The 13,376-nt window shown below is 50.2% G+C and overlaps 1 protein-coding gene across 2 annotated transcripts in view; it reads left to right on the forward strand.

Moving 5' to 3' along the window:
• The window catches only part of ZNF512B (zinc finger protein 512B), a 1,156,964-nt gene that overhangs the window by 581,743 nt on the left and 561,845 nt on the right, over positions 1 to 13,376 (forward strand). For both annotated transcript variants that reach the window (XM_069650846.1, XM_069650847.1), the window contains exon 5: positions 11,155 to 11,327. In XM_069650846.1, the coding sequence (XP_069506947.1) occupies positions 11,155 to 11,327 (173 nt within the window). The remainder of the gene's footprint in view (positions 1 to 11,154; positions 11,328 to 13,376) is intronic.

The raw sequence follows: 13,376 nt of genomic DNA on the forward strand, positions 1-13,376 counted from the left end.
TTCCCTCCGTTGCCGTTGCTGCTCCGTCTCATCAACCAGCTCAAGAGGTCCAGGTGCAGGATGATCCTCGTCGCACCGGCATGGCCCAGACAGATCTGGTTCCCAGACCTTCTGGACTTGTCAGCGTCCCCACCTATCAAGCTGGCGACGGACGTGGATCTTCTCTCCAGAGAAGGAGGCGCCATTCTCCATCACGACCCGGAGTCGCTGAACTTGCAGGCTTGGCTCCTGCAGCACTAGAGTTTGGAGGGTACGATATCCCGGCTGACTGCAGAGAGATTCTTGCAAAAGCCAGGGCGTCCTCAACTCTCAAATGCTATGGACATAAGTGGAAGAGGTTCTCTGTCTGGTGCCATGCACAGAAGATTAACCCTCTGCGGATTACGACCCCTCAAGTATTGCCGTACCTACTGTCGCTGGCCAAAGCTGGACTGGCTCACGCCTCCATCAAGATACATCTGGCTGCCATTTCCCGATACACCAGAACTACAGGACGGGTGTCCTTGTGGTCTCATCGCCTGGTGAAGGAATTTATGAAGGGACTATTCCGATCGTTCCCGCCGTTGAAGGCCCTTGCCCCGGCCTGGGAGCTCAACGTGGTGCTGACCAGGCTCATGGGGGTCCCATTCGAGCCTATGCATTCAGCGCCGTTTGAAGTTCCCGTCGTGGAAGACAGCATTTCTTGTGGCCATCACCTCTGCACGACGAGTGGGAGAGATCCAGGCCCTATCTTGCAAGCCTCCATACTTGACTTTTCACGACACGAGGGTGGTGCTGAGGACGCACCCCTCCTTTATGCCCAAGGTGCCGTTGGACTTCCACCTCAACGAGCCCTTGATGTTGCTAGTTTTCTTCCTGTCGCCTTCGTCTCCGGCCGAGAGGACTTTGCACTCGCTGGATGTGGCTAGAGCGCTGAAGTTCTACGTGGACCGCACAAAGAGTTTTCGGAAGACATCACAGCTGTTTGTGAACTTTGGACCTGTGAATCGGGGGAAGGCTCTCTCGAAGGCTTCCATTTCCAGATGGCTCTCCGGCTGCATCATGCACTGTCACCGGATGGCAAACCGACAGCTGCCCGGCTATCTGAGAGCCCATTCGACCGGATCGATCGCTGCTACCACGGTGTTCATGTCTGGTGTGCCACTGCTGGACATCTGCAGGGCTGCTACATGGAGGTCGACGCACACCTTCACGAGATTCTACTGCGTCGATCGGGACTCCAGGGAGGAGTCCAGGGTCAGCCAAGCAGTGCTGCGCAACCTGTTCGATTAAGGTGAGCCTGGTGAGGAGGTAAGAGATGCTTAATGTTGAGTTTTGTATTGCTTAATGTTGAGCCTGTTGCCACCTCCCGTGGTTGTGCATGTGTATACAGCTATGTATTCACGCTCGCTTCTTTGTTCGAGGTGAGCGGTATTGAGCGGTCGCCCGTAGCCCTGTGAGGCTGCCCCTTCCAGGCCCCTTTGGGCTTACAGTGAGTGTCTCCTAACGTTAATCCAGGCAGTTTGTGTTTTGTTGGCACACCGCGCACGTTTGTGCTGCCCCCTCCCTCCTCCTCACTTCCTGGTCCTCCTCTCCCTATCCCATCCCGCCTCCCTGCCCGCCCACACCCCCTCCCCTTCCTCTCCTCCTGCCTTAAATCTTACCCCCCCTGGGCAGCCCCCCTGCCCGGCAGCCCCCTCGGCTAAGGGCCCCTTAGGCAAAGGGCGGCTCCTACGGCTGCGGCTCCCTGTGTCTGCAGTTGTCCACAGGGGACGCCAGGCGCCGGTCTGCCACTCTTCTGGTTAGCTCCACCTGCTCGCCCAGCCCAACAACCTACACCTTTCCTTTCCTTACTCATTCACATGGTTTCTACACTTCAGTGTGTACCGCTAACTGTGGTAAACTAGGTCTGCTTTTCTCCCCTCGCAGGACTCTCAACCTTAGGTGGCTTCTACACTGTGTACCTAATTCGTATTTACTGTGTTACTGTTGCTCTGTAATTGTGGTAAACTAGGGCTTGCCGCATCATTCCTGTCCGCTTGCTCTCGTCTGTCTTCCCCCCACTCGCTCCTTATTCCATGGTGCTCTCTATCTCTCCTATCTTCTCTAACTGCTTCTCCATTGACTATCCTGCTCTCCTCACTAAATCTGGTAGGAAAAAGTTTAAAAAGGATATCCTGGTCTCCAACCCAGGCCTCCCTATCGCTGACACCTACACTAGTGCCTCCTCCAAGGAAACTCTTACTGACATCCTCTTTTTGTGCCTTCCCCTGACCAATGGACCCTTCATATGGTCTCTGTGCTCTCTCCCTTCTCCTCTTCTTCCATTAATGGTGGCACCCGTTGGGATGTCCTCTTGGCCCCCTTCCGCTCCTCTAAGGCCATCATTAATGTCTACGCTAATGGGACCGTCTTGGTCCAAGGCCCCCAGGCCAACCTCCACCTCTTTGATAGACGCTTCCCACGCCTCATCAACTTCCTTTCCTCTCCTGCTGTCCCCTCTTCTCTGTCCTCGGCTACCTTTCCTCCACCCTCTCACCCTGCCCTCTCTCTGGCTCCTTTTTCCTCACCTCCACAGGGCGTATCTCTGATCTGCACCCCTCCCCGGAAGTCCTTCAAGGATGGCAACCTTCTCCACATTGCCACTCTCAACTCTCGCTCTGCCGTCAAACATTCCTCTGATATCTGCCGCCTTCTTGAGGAATTGGACCTTGACATCCTCGGTCTCACTGAGACATGGTTCACGGCCAGCTCTGTCACCAGCTTTGACACACTCCTACCTGACGGTTACAAGATCCTCTCCTTGCCCAGGCCCAACCGTGCTGGGGGTGTGTGGCCCTTATCTTCCCTGAGTGGATTCCTGCCACTGTCACTCCTACGCAGACCTACTCCTCCTTTGAATGCCTTGTCTGCCGACTCTCTCTCTCTCCTAGCCATCCCCTTACCGTGGCTACTATCTATCGGCCACCTGGTCAAATTTCCTCCTTCCTCTCTGAGTGGGCTGACCTCTCCTCCTCACTCCTGTCCTCAACCACTCAACTCCTCTTTCTTGGAGACTTAATATCCACCTTGATGCCTCCTGTCCTCCCTCTGGATTCTTTTGCGACCTCTGCGACTCTCTCGCACTCTATTCTCCCGTCTGGGCCGACCCATTCTGTGGGGCACACTCTTGATGCTCTGATCTCTTCTGACCTTCCCCTCTCTGCCCCTCTCTCCACTCCTCTCTCCTGGAGTGATCACTTTCTCCTATCCTCCACCTCACCTTCCCTACCCCACAGGCAAAGCCACCCTCATCACTGCCACCCACCTTCGCGGTCATCCGACCCATGAAACGCGTGTCAGTTGAGGCTTTCACTACCACCTTCTCGCCCCCCCTTCGGCTGACTCCAACCCTGACACAGCCCTCTCCACTCTCCACTCTGCTATATCTGATACCCTTGATATCCTTGCCCCTGTCATGAGAATCCGCCTGAAGCCCATAGCCAAATGTAACTCCTGGTATGACTCTGATCTCGTCACCCTTAAACGCAAATGCAGGGTGGCAGAGAGGAAATGGCGTGCTTCATGTTCATCCTCTGACAAACTGGCCTGCCGCCTGCTCCAAAGGCAATACTGGCTCTCTGTTCTCATTAAGAAGGGAGTCCTTATCCAATCCTGCATCTCTGCGGCATCTAACAATTCGGCCAAACTCTTTAAAATCTGCAAGGAGCTGGCCAACCCTGCTGCAGTCTCCACCTCTCCTGTCCCCTCCCAGGCCCTCTGCACGGCACTGGCCTCTCACTTCATTAAAAAAAACTCAGGACATCCTGTCCTCACTCTCCTCCTATCACCTCCCCTCCTCTATTCCCTGCTCTCCCTTTGGCCCTTCTGCAGCCACCCCTCCTCCCTCCTCTCTGCATTTCCCCTTTTTTCTGCTGACAAGGTTTCGAGACAAGGCCTTTCTATGAAAGTCTTGTCAAAATAGGTCCACCCCTTTTCCTCCAAAACTATCAAGGACCACATCGACTCCCTGGCGCCTGCCCTGGCTGACTTCTGCAATCACTCCTTTGCCTCTGGAGTCTTCCCATCCCCCCTCAAGCACTCCCTTGTGCACCCCATTCTTAAGAAACCCTCTTCCGACCCCTCCTGCCCAGCTAACTATCGCCCAATATCTATCACTCCCTTCCTGGGCAAGCTCCTGGAGAAACTGGCCATCTCCCAGCTTAATCTCCATGCTGAATCTGTTGGTAGTCTTCATGACCATCAGTCTGGCTTCAGAGCTGCCAGAAGCACGGAAACTGCTCTCCTGAACATCCGTGAGGACCTGCTCTTAAACCTTGACTCTAACACCCCTTGTGTTCTCATTTTGCTCGACCTCTCTTCTGCCTTTGACACACCATCCTGCTCAACCGTCTCCGTAATAACCTGGGTATCACTGGTCAGGCTCTGGCGTGGCTGACCTCCTTCCTCTCCAGTCGACCCACCCAGGTCCAACTGGGGTCCTTCCTCTCTGACATCTTTTTCTCTACCTGTGGTGTCCCCCAGGGATCTAACCTCTCCCCTGGCTGTTCAACCAGTATCTGGCACTTCTTGCTCACCGCATCGCCGCTCTCTGTCCCAACTTTCAGTGCTACGCGGATGATACCCAGCTCATTTTCAGGCTACCCTTGGCCTCCTCTTCCCCTTCCCTCATCACTGACGGTCTTTCTGCTATCCAGGAATGGTGTGCCGCCAACGACCTCTGCCTTAATGCCAGTAAGACTGAGATTCTACTTATCGGCACACCACTCCCTCCTTCCCTGCAGCTCTCTGGCCGGCCTCCCTTGGCCCTCTTCCTGCCTACCTGCAAGGCAAAAAACCTTGGGGTCTTCTTCGACTCCACACTCTCTTTCTCTCCTCACATATCTGATGTCTCTAAGAAGTCACACTACCAGCTACACCTCCTCAGAGGTATCCTTCCTTTCCTCTCCTTCCCCCAGAAGCTCACTGTTTGCAGAGCCCTGGTTCTCTCGAAGATGGACTACTGTAACAGCCTCTATCTAAATCTTCCTTCCTCTACTCTCCGCCCTTTGCAACTCATCCAGAACAGGACTGCGAGACTTGTCCTTGGCCTCAGGCCCAGGGACCGTATCTCTCCAGGTCTGAAATCACTACACTGGCTCCCAGTGGCTGCGTGGATTAAGTTCAAAACACTCTGCATTGTCCACAAGGCCTTCTGGGGCCGTGGGCCAAAATACCTTCAACTCTCTCTTCCTAAATATCTTCCTTCTCAAGCTCTTCGCTCATCCACCTCCAATGACCTCAGGGTCAGCCGCTTCTCCAAGCAACGAGCTGGGGGTAGATCTCTCTCCGCAGCAGCGGCCTCCCTCTGGAACAGCCTTCCTGCCTCCCTGAAACTTGAGGAGAACCATCTCCGGTTCCGGAAGCACCTCAAAACCTTCCTCTTTGCCTCCGCTTTCTCTCCCTCTCTCCCCTGCTAATATCACTGAACCTGCACTGAATCTGCAACTGGGCCACTCACCGATCTCGGTCCTTGGCCCAGCCACTCTTCCCTGCACTGCCTACCTGCACTACGGGACTGTCTCTGTATCCTACAGCCCCTTCTCCCGGCACTTACCTTGCACTTGCTACCAGCTGGCCCTATTATTTATCTGTTTTCTACTAACCATGTACTGCACTTTCCTTGCACTTGCCACCAGCTGGCCCTATTTTCATCTTGTATTCTACTAACCATGTACTGCACTTTCCCCTCTCCCCTTCCCCTTGCACTTTTCCCAGTCCCCCTACCCTTGCACTTGCACGATCTGAATGACACCTGGCCTAGTAGGATCGTTGTCTGTCTCCCCTTGTTCCCCCCCCTGCCTCCTCGCGCCTTGAAACACTTGTGTATAGGCGCGTTACAAATACCATATCATATCATATCATTCTTATATTCATGAGCATGTGAATCCATGCCAGATCCCATGCTGGAGAAGGAACAAGTTACTTACCTGTAACTGTTGTTCTCCAGCATGGGTCTGGCATGGATTCACATGCGAACCCTCCCTCCTTCCCCTCTGCGGCTCTTCACTTGGTCATACTACCACTTTACGTGCTACCAAATCTGAGGATGGCTGCCAGGGGAGGGGCTTGGGTAGAGTGCAGTCATTGGCTGGGGGCAGTATGACCCAGAGATCAGTGATTGGTTACTACTACGAAAGACCGATCAGAAACGAAACTGATACTGATTTTTTTCTTTACCGAGGATTCCCGGCCTGACGACGGGGAATATTCATGAGCATGTGAATCCATGCCAGACCCATGCTGGAGAACAACAGTTACAAGTAAGTAAATTGTTCCTTCTCTTTCCTCTCTCTACCCGCAACCTATCCTCTCGCCGGCAATAACCCTGGTTTACTCTTGTCTCCTGTTCCTCTAAACGCACTCTGCCTATCTCTCACAACTACCTTCCTCCTCTCTGCCCTCCCCAGTAATACTCCTACTACCACTTCCACTCTCTTTCACTCTTGTCACACACCCCATCACTTACTCTTACATCCACTCCAAATCTCTCCACACTTGCCCACTCTCCCTTAACCCTCACCTTTTGTTCACTTACTATATCAGACACAGAATGCCTTATCTGCACTCTCTCAGAACACTGCCACAGACTCCTCAACACTCCACCCCACAACCGCCCTCCGCCTAGTCGTCCCCTGATCAACCACCCCTCCACCTGATCTCATCTGAATGCCTTTCAATCTCCTCTGCGCTGGCTGGGTTTTATAGCCCAGCCTTCCCCCTCCCCTTCAAACAATTCTCCCAGCTCCTATAGGTGCCCCTGTTCACATGCTCCCCTTAGCCAATCTTTGGCCATGGTGTCCCTGGACGGCTTAAATGCTTTTATCCCTCAACCCCTTTTAAATCTCCATTTGCAGGGTAGCAGCCACGTGCTTAGGCTGCTCATTTTCCTTGAGCTTTCTTTGTTCGCTGATGAGTTTTGCCTACAATAAGTTTGGGGAGGATTTCGGGTTTCTCTCTTGTTCCCCTGCAGTCCCTTCTCACTTTCTGTTGCCCCACCATTCACCCGGGGTCCATCTGGGATTAGTAGCTTGGATGTTTGCTGTCTCATCTCTATTTGACAAGAGAAATCCCAGTCCATCCCATTTCTGTTCTCTATTCCATTCCGCTGTTTCCGTCTGGGTTTTCTTGGTTGTTGCAGGTGGATTCTGGGAGTTGCTGTCCTGAAAAAGACCAGAGAAATCTGACCAGAATAGAGCCCGACAAGTATTGTGGAAGGGACAGTGGTACCAGAAGACATACACAACTCACACTAGGTGGGGGTGGGAATGGACTGCCCCTGCCACCTCACCTCCCCACCTACCCCTCTCCCCTCACCCCACCTCTAGGGTAAAGTCAGCATTGGCATAGACTCACTCGTGTCATGAGGAGTCCCTGTAACGACAGGGTCATGACCCTGGCCCTGTCACAGCAATCAGTGGTCTCGTGTTCTGGAATTGTTTACACATAGTGATCAAATGCTCTATTTGTGGTTCTCTGCCTTTGCAGCTCTCTTACATCTCCGATAATGCTCACTTACCTTATTTTTGGTTGGTTCTCACTTGTACACTAGTGAGAAAGAAGCTTGATGTTGGTCTCCTTTACAAATCATACTCTCAAATGTGTAAGGAAGGCATGGTATCAAATGTGTTTATTGAACTTTATCAGGGGTGTGAAAAACGCCTATCTAAACATAAATCTAAGATGGGAGCATGCTACAACCATCAAATAATAATAATACAGTCGAAGTGGAGTCTAGTCAAATAACAAGGGCCTACACTAAAAAACTTATTTCCAATCCTTACTTCTATGCTGCAGAATAGTGTGGGATAATGTTCACAAAATGATAAATCAGGATGTTTAGGCCATAGGCCTCCCTTCCCCACGTTTTCAGCACAGGCCAAGGCCGGTCACTCGAGCACAGCACACTCATGGGCTTCTTCCGCACGAGGTCACAGTTCCTTTTACCAACATCAGGGCCTTTTGTGCCCAAGTCTCTTATTCAAAGTCTCTTTATTCAGAGGGCTTGATGCACCAAAAACACCACGAAAAGTTCCTTTCCAAAATTCAAGTCTGACGACTTGCTCTTCGCTTGGGATCCCCCTCAGCCGGGGTCACATCCTTCTTTCACAATTAACCTCCCTCGCTGCGTTCAGACCAACTTTAATTCACAGGCATCCCTCAGTCGGGTTCACATTTGCCACAACAATATCTTCACAGGTGATTTTTTCTGTTTACCCCGGATCCCTCCCTTCCAGAATCAGACCAATTTCAGTTTGTAGGCATCCTTCTTCCGAGTTCACAATTGCCACAACAATATCTTAATGGGTGAGTTTTACTGTTCATCCCGGATCCCCCTATTCCAGGCCCAGATCCCCTTTTACCCAATTAGTCCCCCTCTTCCAGGCTCAGACCAGTTTCAGTTAGTAGACAATTGAAGTGTTTCGAATGTGCACAGGATTTAACTTAACCCGCTGCAGGACCACTTCGATTTTCACCATTCAATATTTACACGCTCTTGGGGGTAGAGGGTACTAAACAGAGACCTTCGAGTGAGCACCAATGTAGCGCCGGACCACTCGGTATTTTGCACCTAACTGGGTTTCACGAAGTTCAATCGCACACAGGTTCTTTGTTCATAGAATGTTGCCGCTTGCAACATTGAGCATAACACAGTCCTGTCTGCTATCATTTTCTCCTAACTCACCGGCTGTGCTGAACTCAGTGTTGCTTGGCTGTCGTAGTCAAGGACAGTACCAAAGTGGCAATTGATTCTCCCGCCTTGGCTATCGATGCAGGAGGGCCCAGTGTACCTCTGACACACGCTACACCGTTCATCAGCTGTGTCTCCAGGACTTATGTTTTCCTTGAGGCTTCTTGAAAGTCGTGATCCTTTTGTGAAAAGGACAAGGGTAACTCCCTCTTTGTCGTCCTCTCTGGTCTTACCGCCGCCTTTCTCTTCGGTTTAAACTGCCATCCCGGAATAGCTGCTTTCTCATGCGTTTGGCCTTGTTCAGAGTGTGCTTTCGTGCTCCACCTTTTATCCGTGTGGGGAAGTGTGATGAAAGTCAGGTGTGTGGAATTATCTGTAATTGCCTGACTCTGCCTGACCCTTGTGTTGGGACATGTCAGGTATACAGCTTTGGTGTTAGTCCATTGTCGCTCACGATGAACTGTCCGTGAGAAAGTGTTTGTGTTGGATGCAATGCTTGTGTTGCAAGGAGTCCTCGTCCTCCCACCCACAAGCCCATGTTCATTGTCAGTTTCATCTGGTTCAATGTACCCCCTCTATGGAGCACAGTCTGAATTAAAGTCTGTGATCACTGGGTACTCAAGTGAATATAAACAGGCTTTGTCTCTTTTCCACTAGTATTCGCTGTTACTTCCATCCAAGAGCTGCTAATCATTGACTGAACTCCATTCATTGACAGTCTCTCCAACCTTCTTAAGATAGCTCATGCCATCGACCTTGCTCTTTTCCTTTAGGGTTCACTCTAATCTTCCTCATAGCTTACAAAGGGGAGGTGTGGATTTGGAGTATGGAGGCCTAGGGTTCCAGGGTTGTGCCCGTGGAGAGAGGGGAAGGGGAGGTGGGCTAGGGGTCCGGGAGGGAGAGAGATCCTTCTCAAAACTCCTGGTGAGTAACGTCCTTCATGCAGTATAAGTTTTGAAAAGGATCATTACGCTTTCAAGCCATACCATCCATTAACTAATTTAAATGGATTCTAAGTTCCGCAGTGGAGCTCATAACACCGATGTAAGAACACATTGGACAGGATCTGGGTTTAATTCAAAATAGTCTTTCATTGACTCAAAAAAAAAAAAAAGGAGGAAAATAAAAATCAGGATAACTCTCCTTTAAAGGTAGTCCAAATACAGCTTTGGTCTGCGGCTCCTCTGAGGGTAAGGACGGAACCTGGTGTTAGTCCTCATAAGCCCAGCGCAGTTCTGAAGCTCCTTCTTCGCCCTTCTCTCTGTTCTGAAACAGAAGGGAGAAACACCCGTCAGTCCTTTCTTGTTTTCTGGTTTATGTATGGGTTGTAGACTCATAGACCAATCAGGATGCCCCATACTGTGGAGCTTAGATAAGCCCCCCAAACCCCGCCCCCTTCTTCCCAGAACGAAGGGTGCCATAATGGAGAACGCCTGGTGGCCGCGTGTAAAGTGCTATTGGAAGCTTCATCCCCTGCAGTTCGATGTGAGAAAAACCCAACGTCCTTGATATTTACTGTGTTGTGCAAACATAGTGTCCTATTTGGTGTACAACTGCCCCTACCCATTTCATCTGTGTTCCCCGTCTGTAGGACCCCCTTGCTTCCCCACGTTTCGGTGGTGCTGGGGAGACACGTGTGTATGACTCTGGCGTTCACTTTTGAACCCGGCGGCCCCAGCTTTCCTTTTTGTGCAACGTTAGCCGCCTCAAGTACATTCACGCCTCCGCTCGTCTGCTCCTCATTCCCCACCCCGTCAAACGCTGCTCGCTTGCCATCAACGGCATCCTCTGTTCTCTGCATCGTTGCTTGCGGGGTAGCCTGAGTGTGTCATTTCCCCACCAGACATCATCCGCAGCGATTTCGTCCTCCCGCTTGGTCTCAGGGTCGGAGCCGTTATCTTTGGGCATGAGTCCTTCGGGCTGAAGAAGGGGATTACAACCGATTTAGTTCCTTGGGTTTCATTTTTACCTCTTCTCATCCAGTAGAGTATAAAACCACTTGCTGTGTTCTTGAGGTTGGTTCTAATCACCTTTATTTTTGCAAGTCTTCTGGGGCTTTCTCTTCTGGGGGAAAGAGGGAGTGGGGAACGGCAAACTGTGCTCTGCAAGTTTATTCATATCTGTTGACTCTTTTGGGGGAAGGGAGGGTAATTAAAGTTACTCAGAACAATTTGTGTTCTGTGATCTCCTCAAGTGATTTGAGCTACAGCATTGACTATAGAAATATATATATATTACTGCCTCAGTAGTTCAGAGCAACCTAAATAAAATGTAAAGGTCAACATATTAAAAGTACACAATCTAAATGGCAGTGGAAAACTATTGTAATTGTAAAATATATTAATCAACTAACTTCACTCTTTTTAAGCTGGGGACACTGTATCAAGAACTTTCTTTTTTTACAGGGCTTTGTGCCCATCAGTGACCTTGGGTTTGTTTTGCAGGAGGCCTTCTCGGAGAAGCTGAGCTACTCTTGCTGTTACTGCGAAGCAGCATTTTCCTCTGAAACGCGGCTGGAGAAGCACAAGGCCTGGAATCATGCAGAAAAGCTGTCAGCAGACATCCGAGCTTGGAAACAAGGACAGAAGTTATTTGACCGAGGCAGTGTCATGAAAAGGTAGAATACAACCCACAGTACCCGCCTCTGATGCATACATTCGAATGGATTGTGTCCTCCCATGTATTCCTCATCTTATGATATTCGTATCCCAGCTCTGCTGCTTCGGAAATTATTTTCACCAGAGGGCGCCGTGTTCAAGGCCGCAGAGTTGCAGTCCCTCGAGAGCCGCCGTCGAGCGTCAACGTCATCTGCTGTATAAAGGGCTCGAACAGCGCCCTTTACCTCAGTTCCCTTTTTCCGACGCAACTTTGTGTTACGAACAGCACATCAGATTTTTCTTCGACAATGTCCTCGTCATCTACTCCCACCACACCCAAGACAGGGTTAAAAAAATGTCAGAAGTGTGGTAGGAAAATGTCAATAACCGACCCCCATCGGAAGTGCCTCAGCCCAGACCATTGGGTTGATTAGTGCGGGTTCCTGCCAGGCCATGTCCAATAAGGCTCTTAGGGAACGTAGAGGTAAGCTGGCAGTGAGGGAGGAATCCTTCAAGTCTTCCAAAAGACAAAAAGATTCGGATGAATCTAGTTAAAAATCTCAAGGAGGTCGAGATCAAAGAGTCGCTCGGGGAAATCCTCCTCCTCTTCTTCGACGAAAAAGTAACTAAAGCAACATCACAGGTCATCTTCCTCCTCTTCCTCTTCTGAGAGGAGAGCAACTAATCCATCTAAGCACGATTCCCCAGAAAAATGGGAGGCCTCTAACGCTTCTATGTTTAAAATATTCAAGAAAATGGCCCAGACCCCCTCGAAGTTGCCTCGTGGTGATCATGCCTCTACCCACTCTAAAAGTGACAGAGGGAAATCAAAATCTAAACACGCGAGAGCCGAAAAAGAGTGGAGAGTGTCATCAATGGAAAGTACCGACACCTCGTACTAAATCAAAACCTCCGGTGCATAAATCGGTGGTAGCTGAATCGACATTGGCGTCGAAGTCGAAACTCGACTCGACATAGTCGGCGACTACCGAGTCGAAGCCGCCGATGAACACAATCCATTCGAAGAACAAGTTACTTACCAACTGTAACGCTCTTTCGATTGGATGTTCCTCCCACGTATTCCTCATCGACCCTCCCAACCTTCCCCTCCGTACAGTTTACGCCAGTTGCACTCGAACTTCCTTAAGAGCCTGAGGACTTAAAGCCTGATCAACTGATGCGACCATGAACAGTGTAAAAACAGAACTGAGGTACTTTATACAGCGGATGATGTCCACGCTCGACGGCGGCTCTCGAGGGACTACGACTCCGCGGCCTCGAACACAGCGCCCTCCGGTGAAAAATGTTTCCGAAGCAGCAGAGCTGGGATACGAATATCATAAGATGAGGAATACGTGGGAGGAACATCTAATCGAAAGAACGTTACAGTTGGTAATTAACTTGTTCTTCTATTGGAACACCCTTGGAATACCATGCTCCATGACGGCTCTGAAACTTTAATTAACTTGTTCTTCTATTGGAACACCCTTGGAATACCATGCTCCATGACGGCTCTGAAACTTGCACTTAAAAGTGGGATCCCCAAAGTAGTCATAAAACAAAGCTTTTATCTCCATAGCAAATACACTTTTTACTGGCTTGGTGGAGTGAGGAAGCCCTCAAAACACTGCACTGTTCTTTCTGAAACTTACCTCTACTACTGGCCCTATTCTGGGAGCTCTGAACACAGCACTATCTTTCCTGGCATCCTAACCTACTTCAACTCTTTAGCGGAGACACCAACACACTTCTGATATCCTTGTCTTTCTTTATTTCTGCTAGTGCCTGTTGATCCTTTATCATTACAGGGTACAGGCCATTAACTCCCTTGAAGCCTGTACCCACAGCTGATGCCTTGGTCATGGGTACTACCCACTTTCATGCTGCACCTAGTTCACGGCCTTTGGTTTTCTTGTACCCCACCAAGCACCTTCTGGATGGTGTCAAAAATGGAAAAAAAACTGTTTTACAGCATAGATTAAACAAATCTGAAATTATTCCCTGTAGTCATGCTGTGAATCTCATGTACCTGTTAAATAACAGTTAAAGACAAGAAACTTCAGATATTG

The sequence above is a fragment of the Ambystoma mexicanum genome, chromosome 3p (genome assembly GCF_040938575.1).
Source record: "Ambystoma mexicanum isolate Mex_15411 chromosome 3p, UKY_AmexF1_1, whole genome shotgun sequence".
NCBI classification, from domain to species: domain Eukaryota; kingdom Metazoa; phylum Chordata; class Amphibia; order Caudata; family Ambystomatidae; genus Ambystoma; species Ambystoma mexicanum.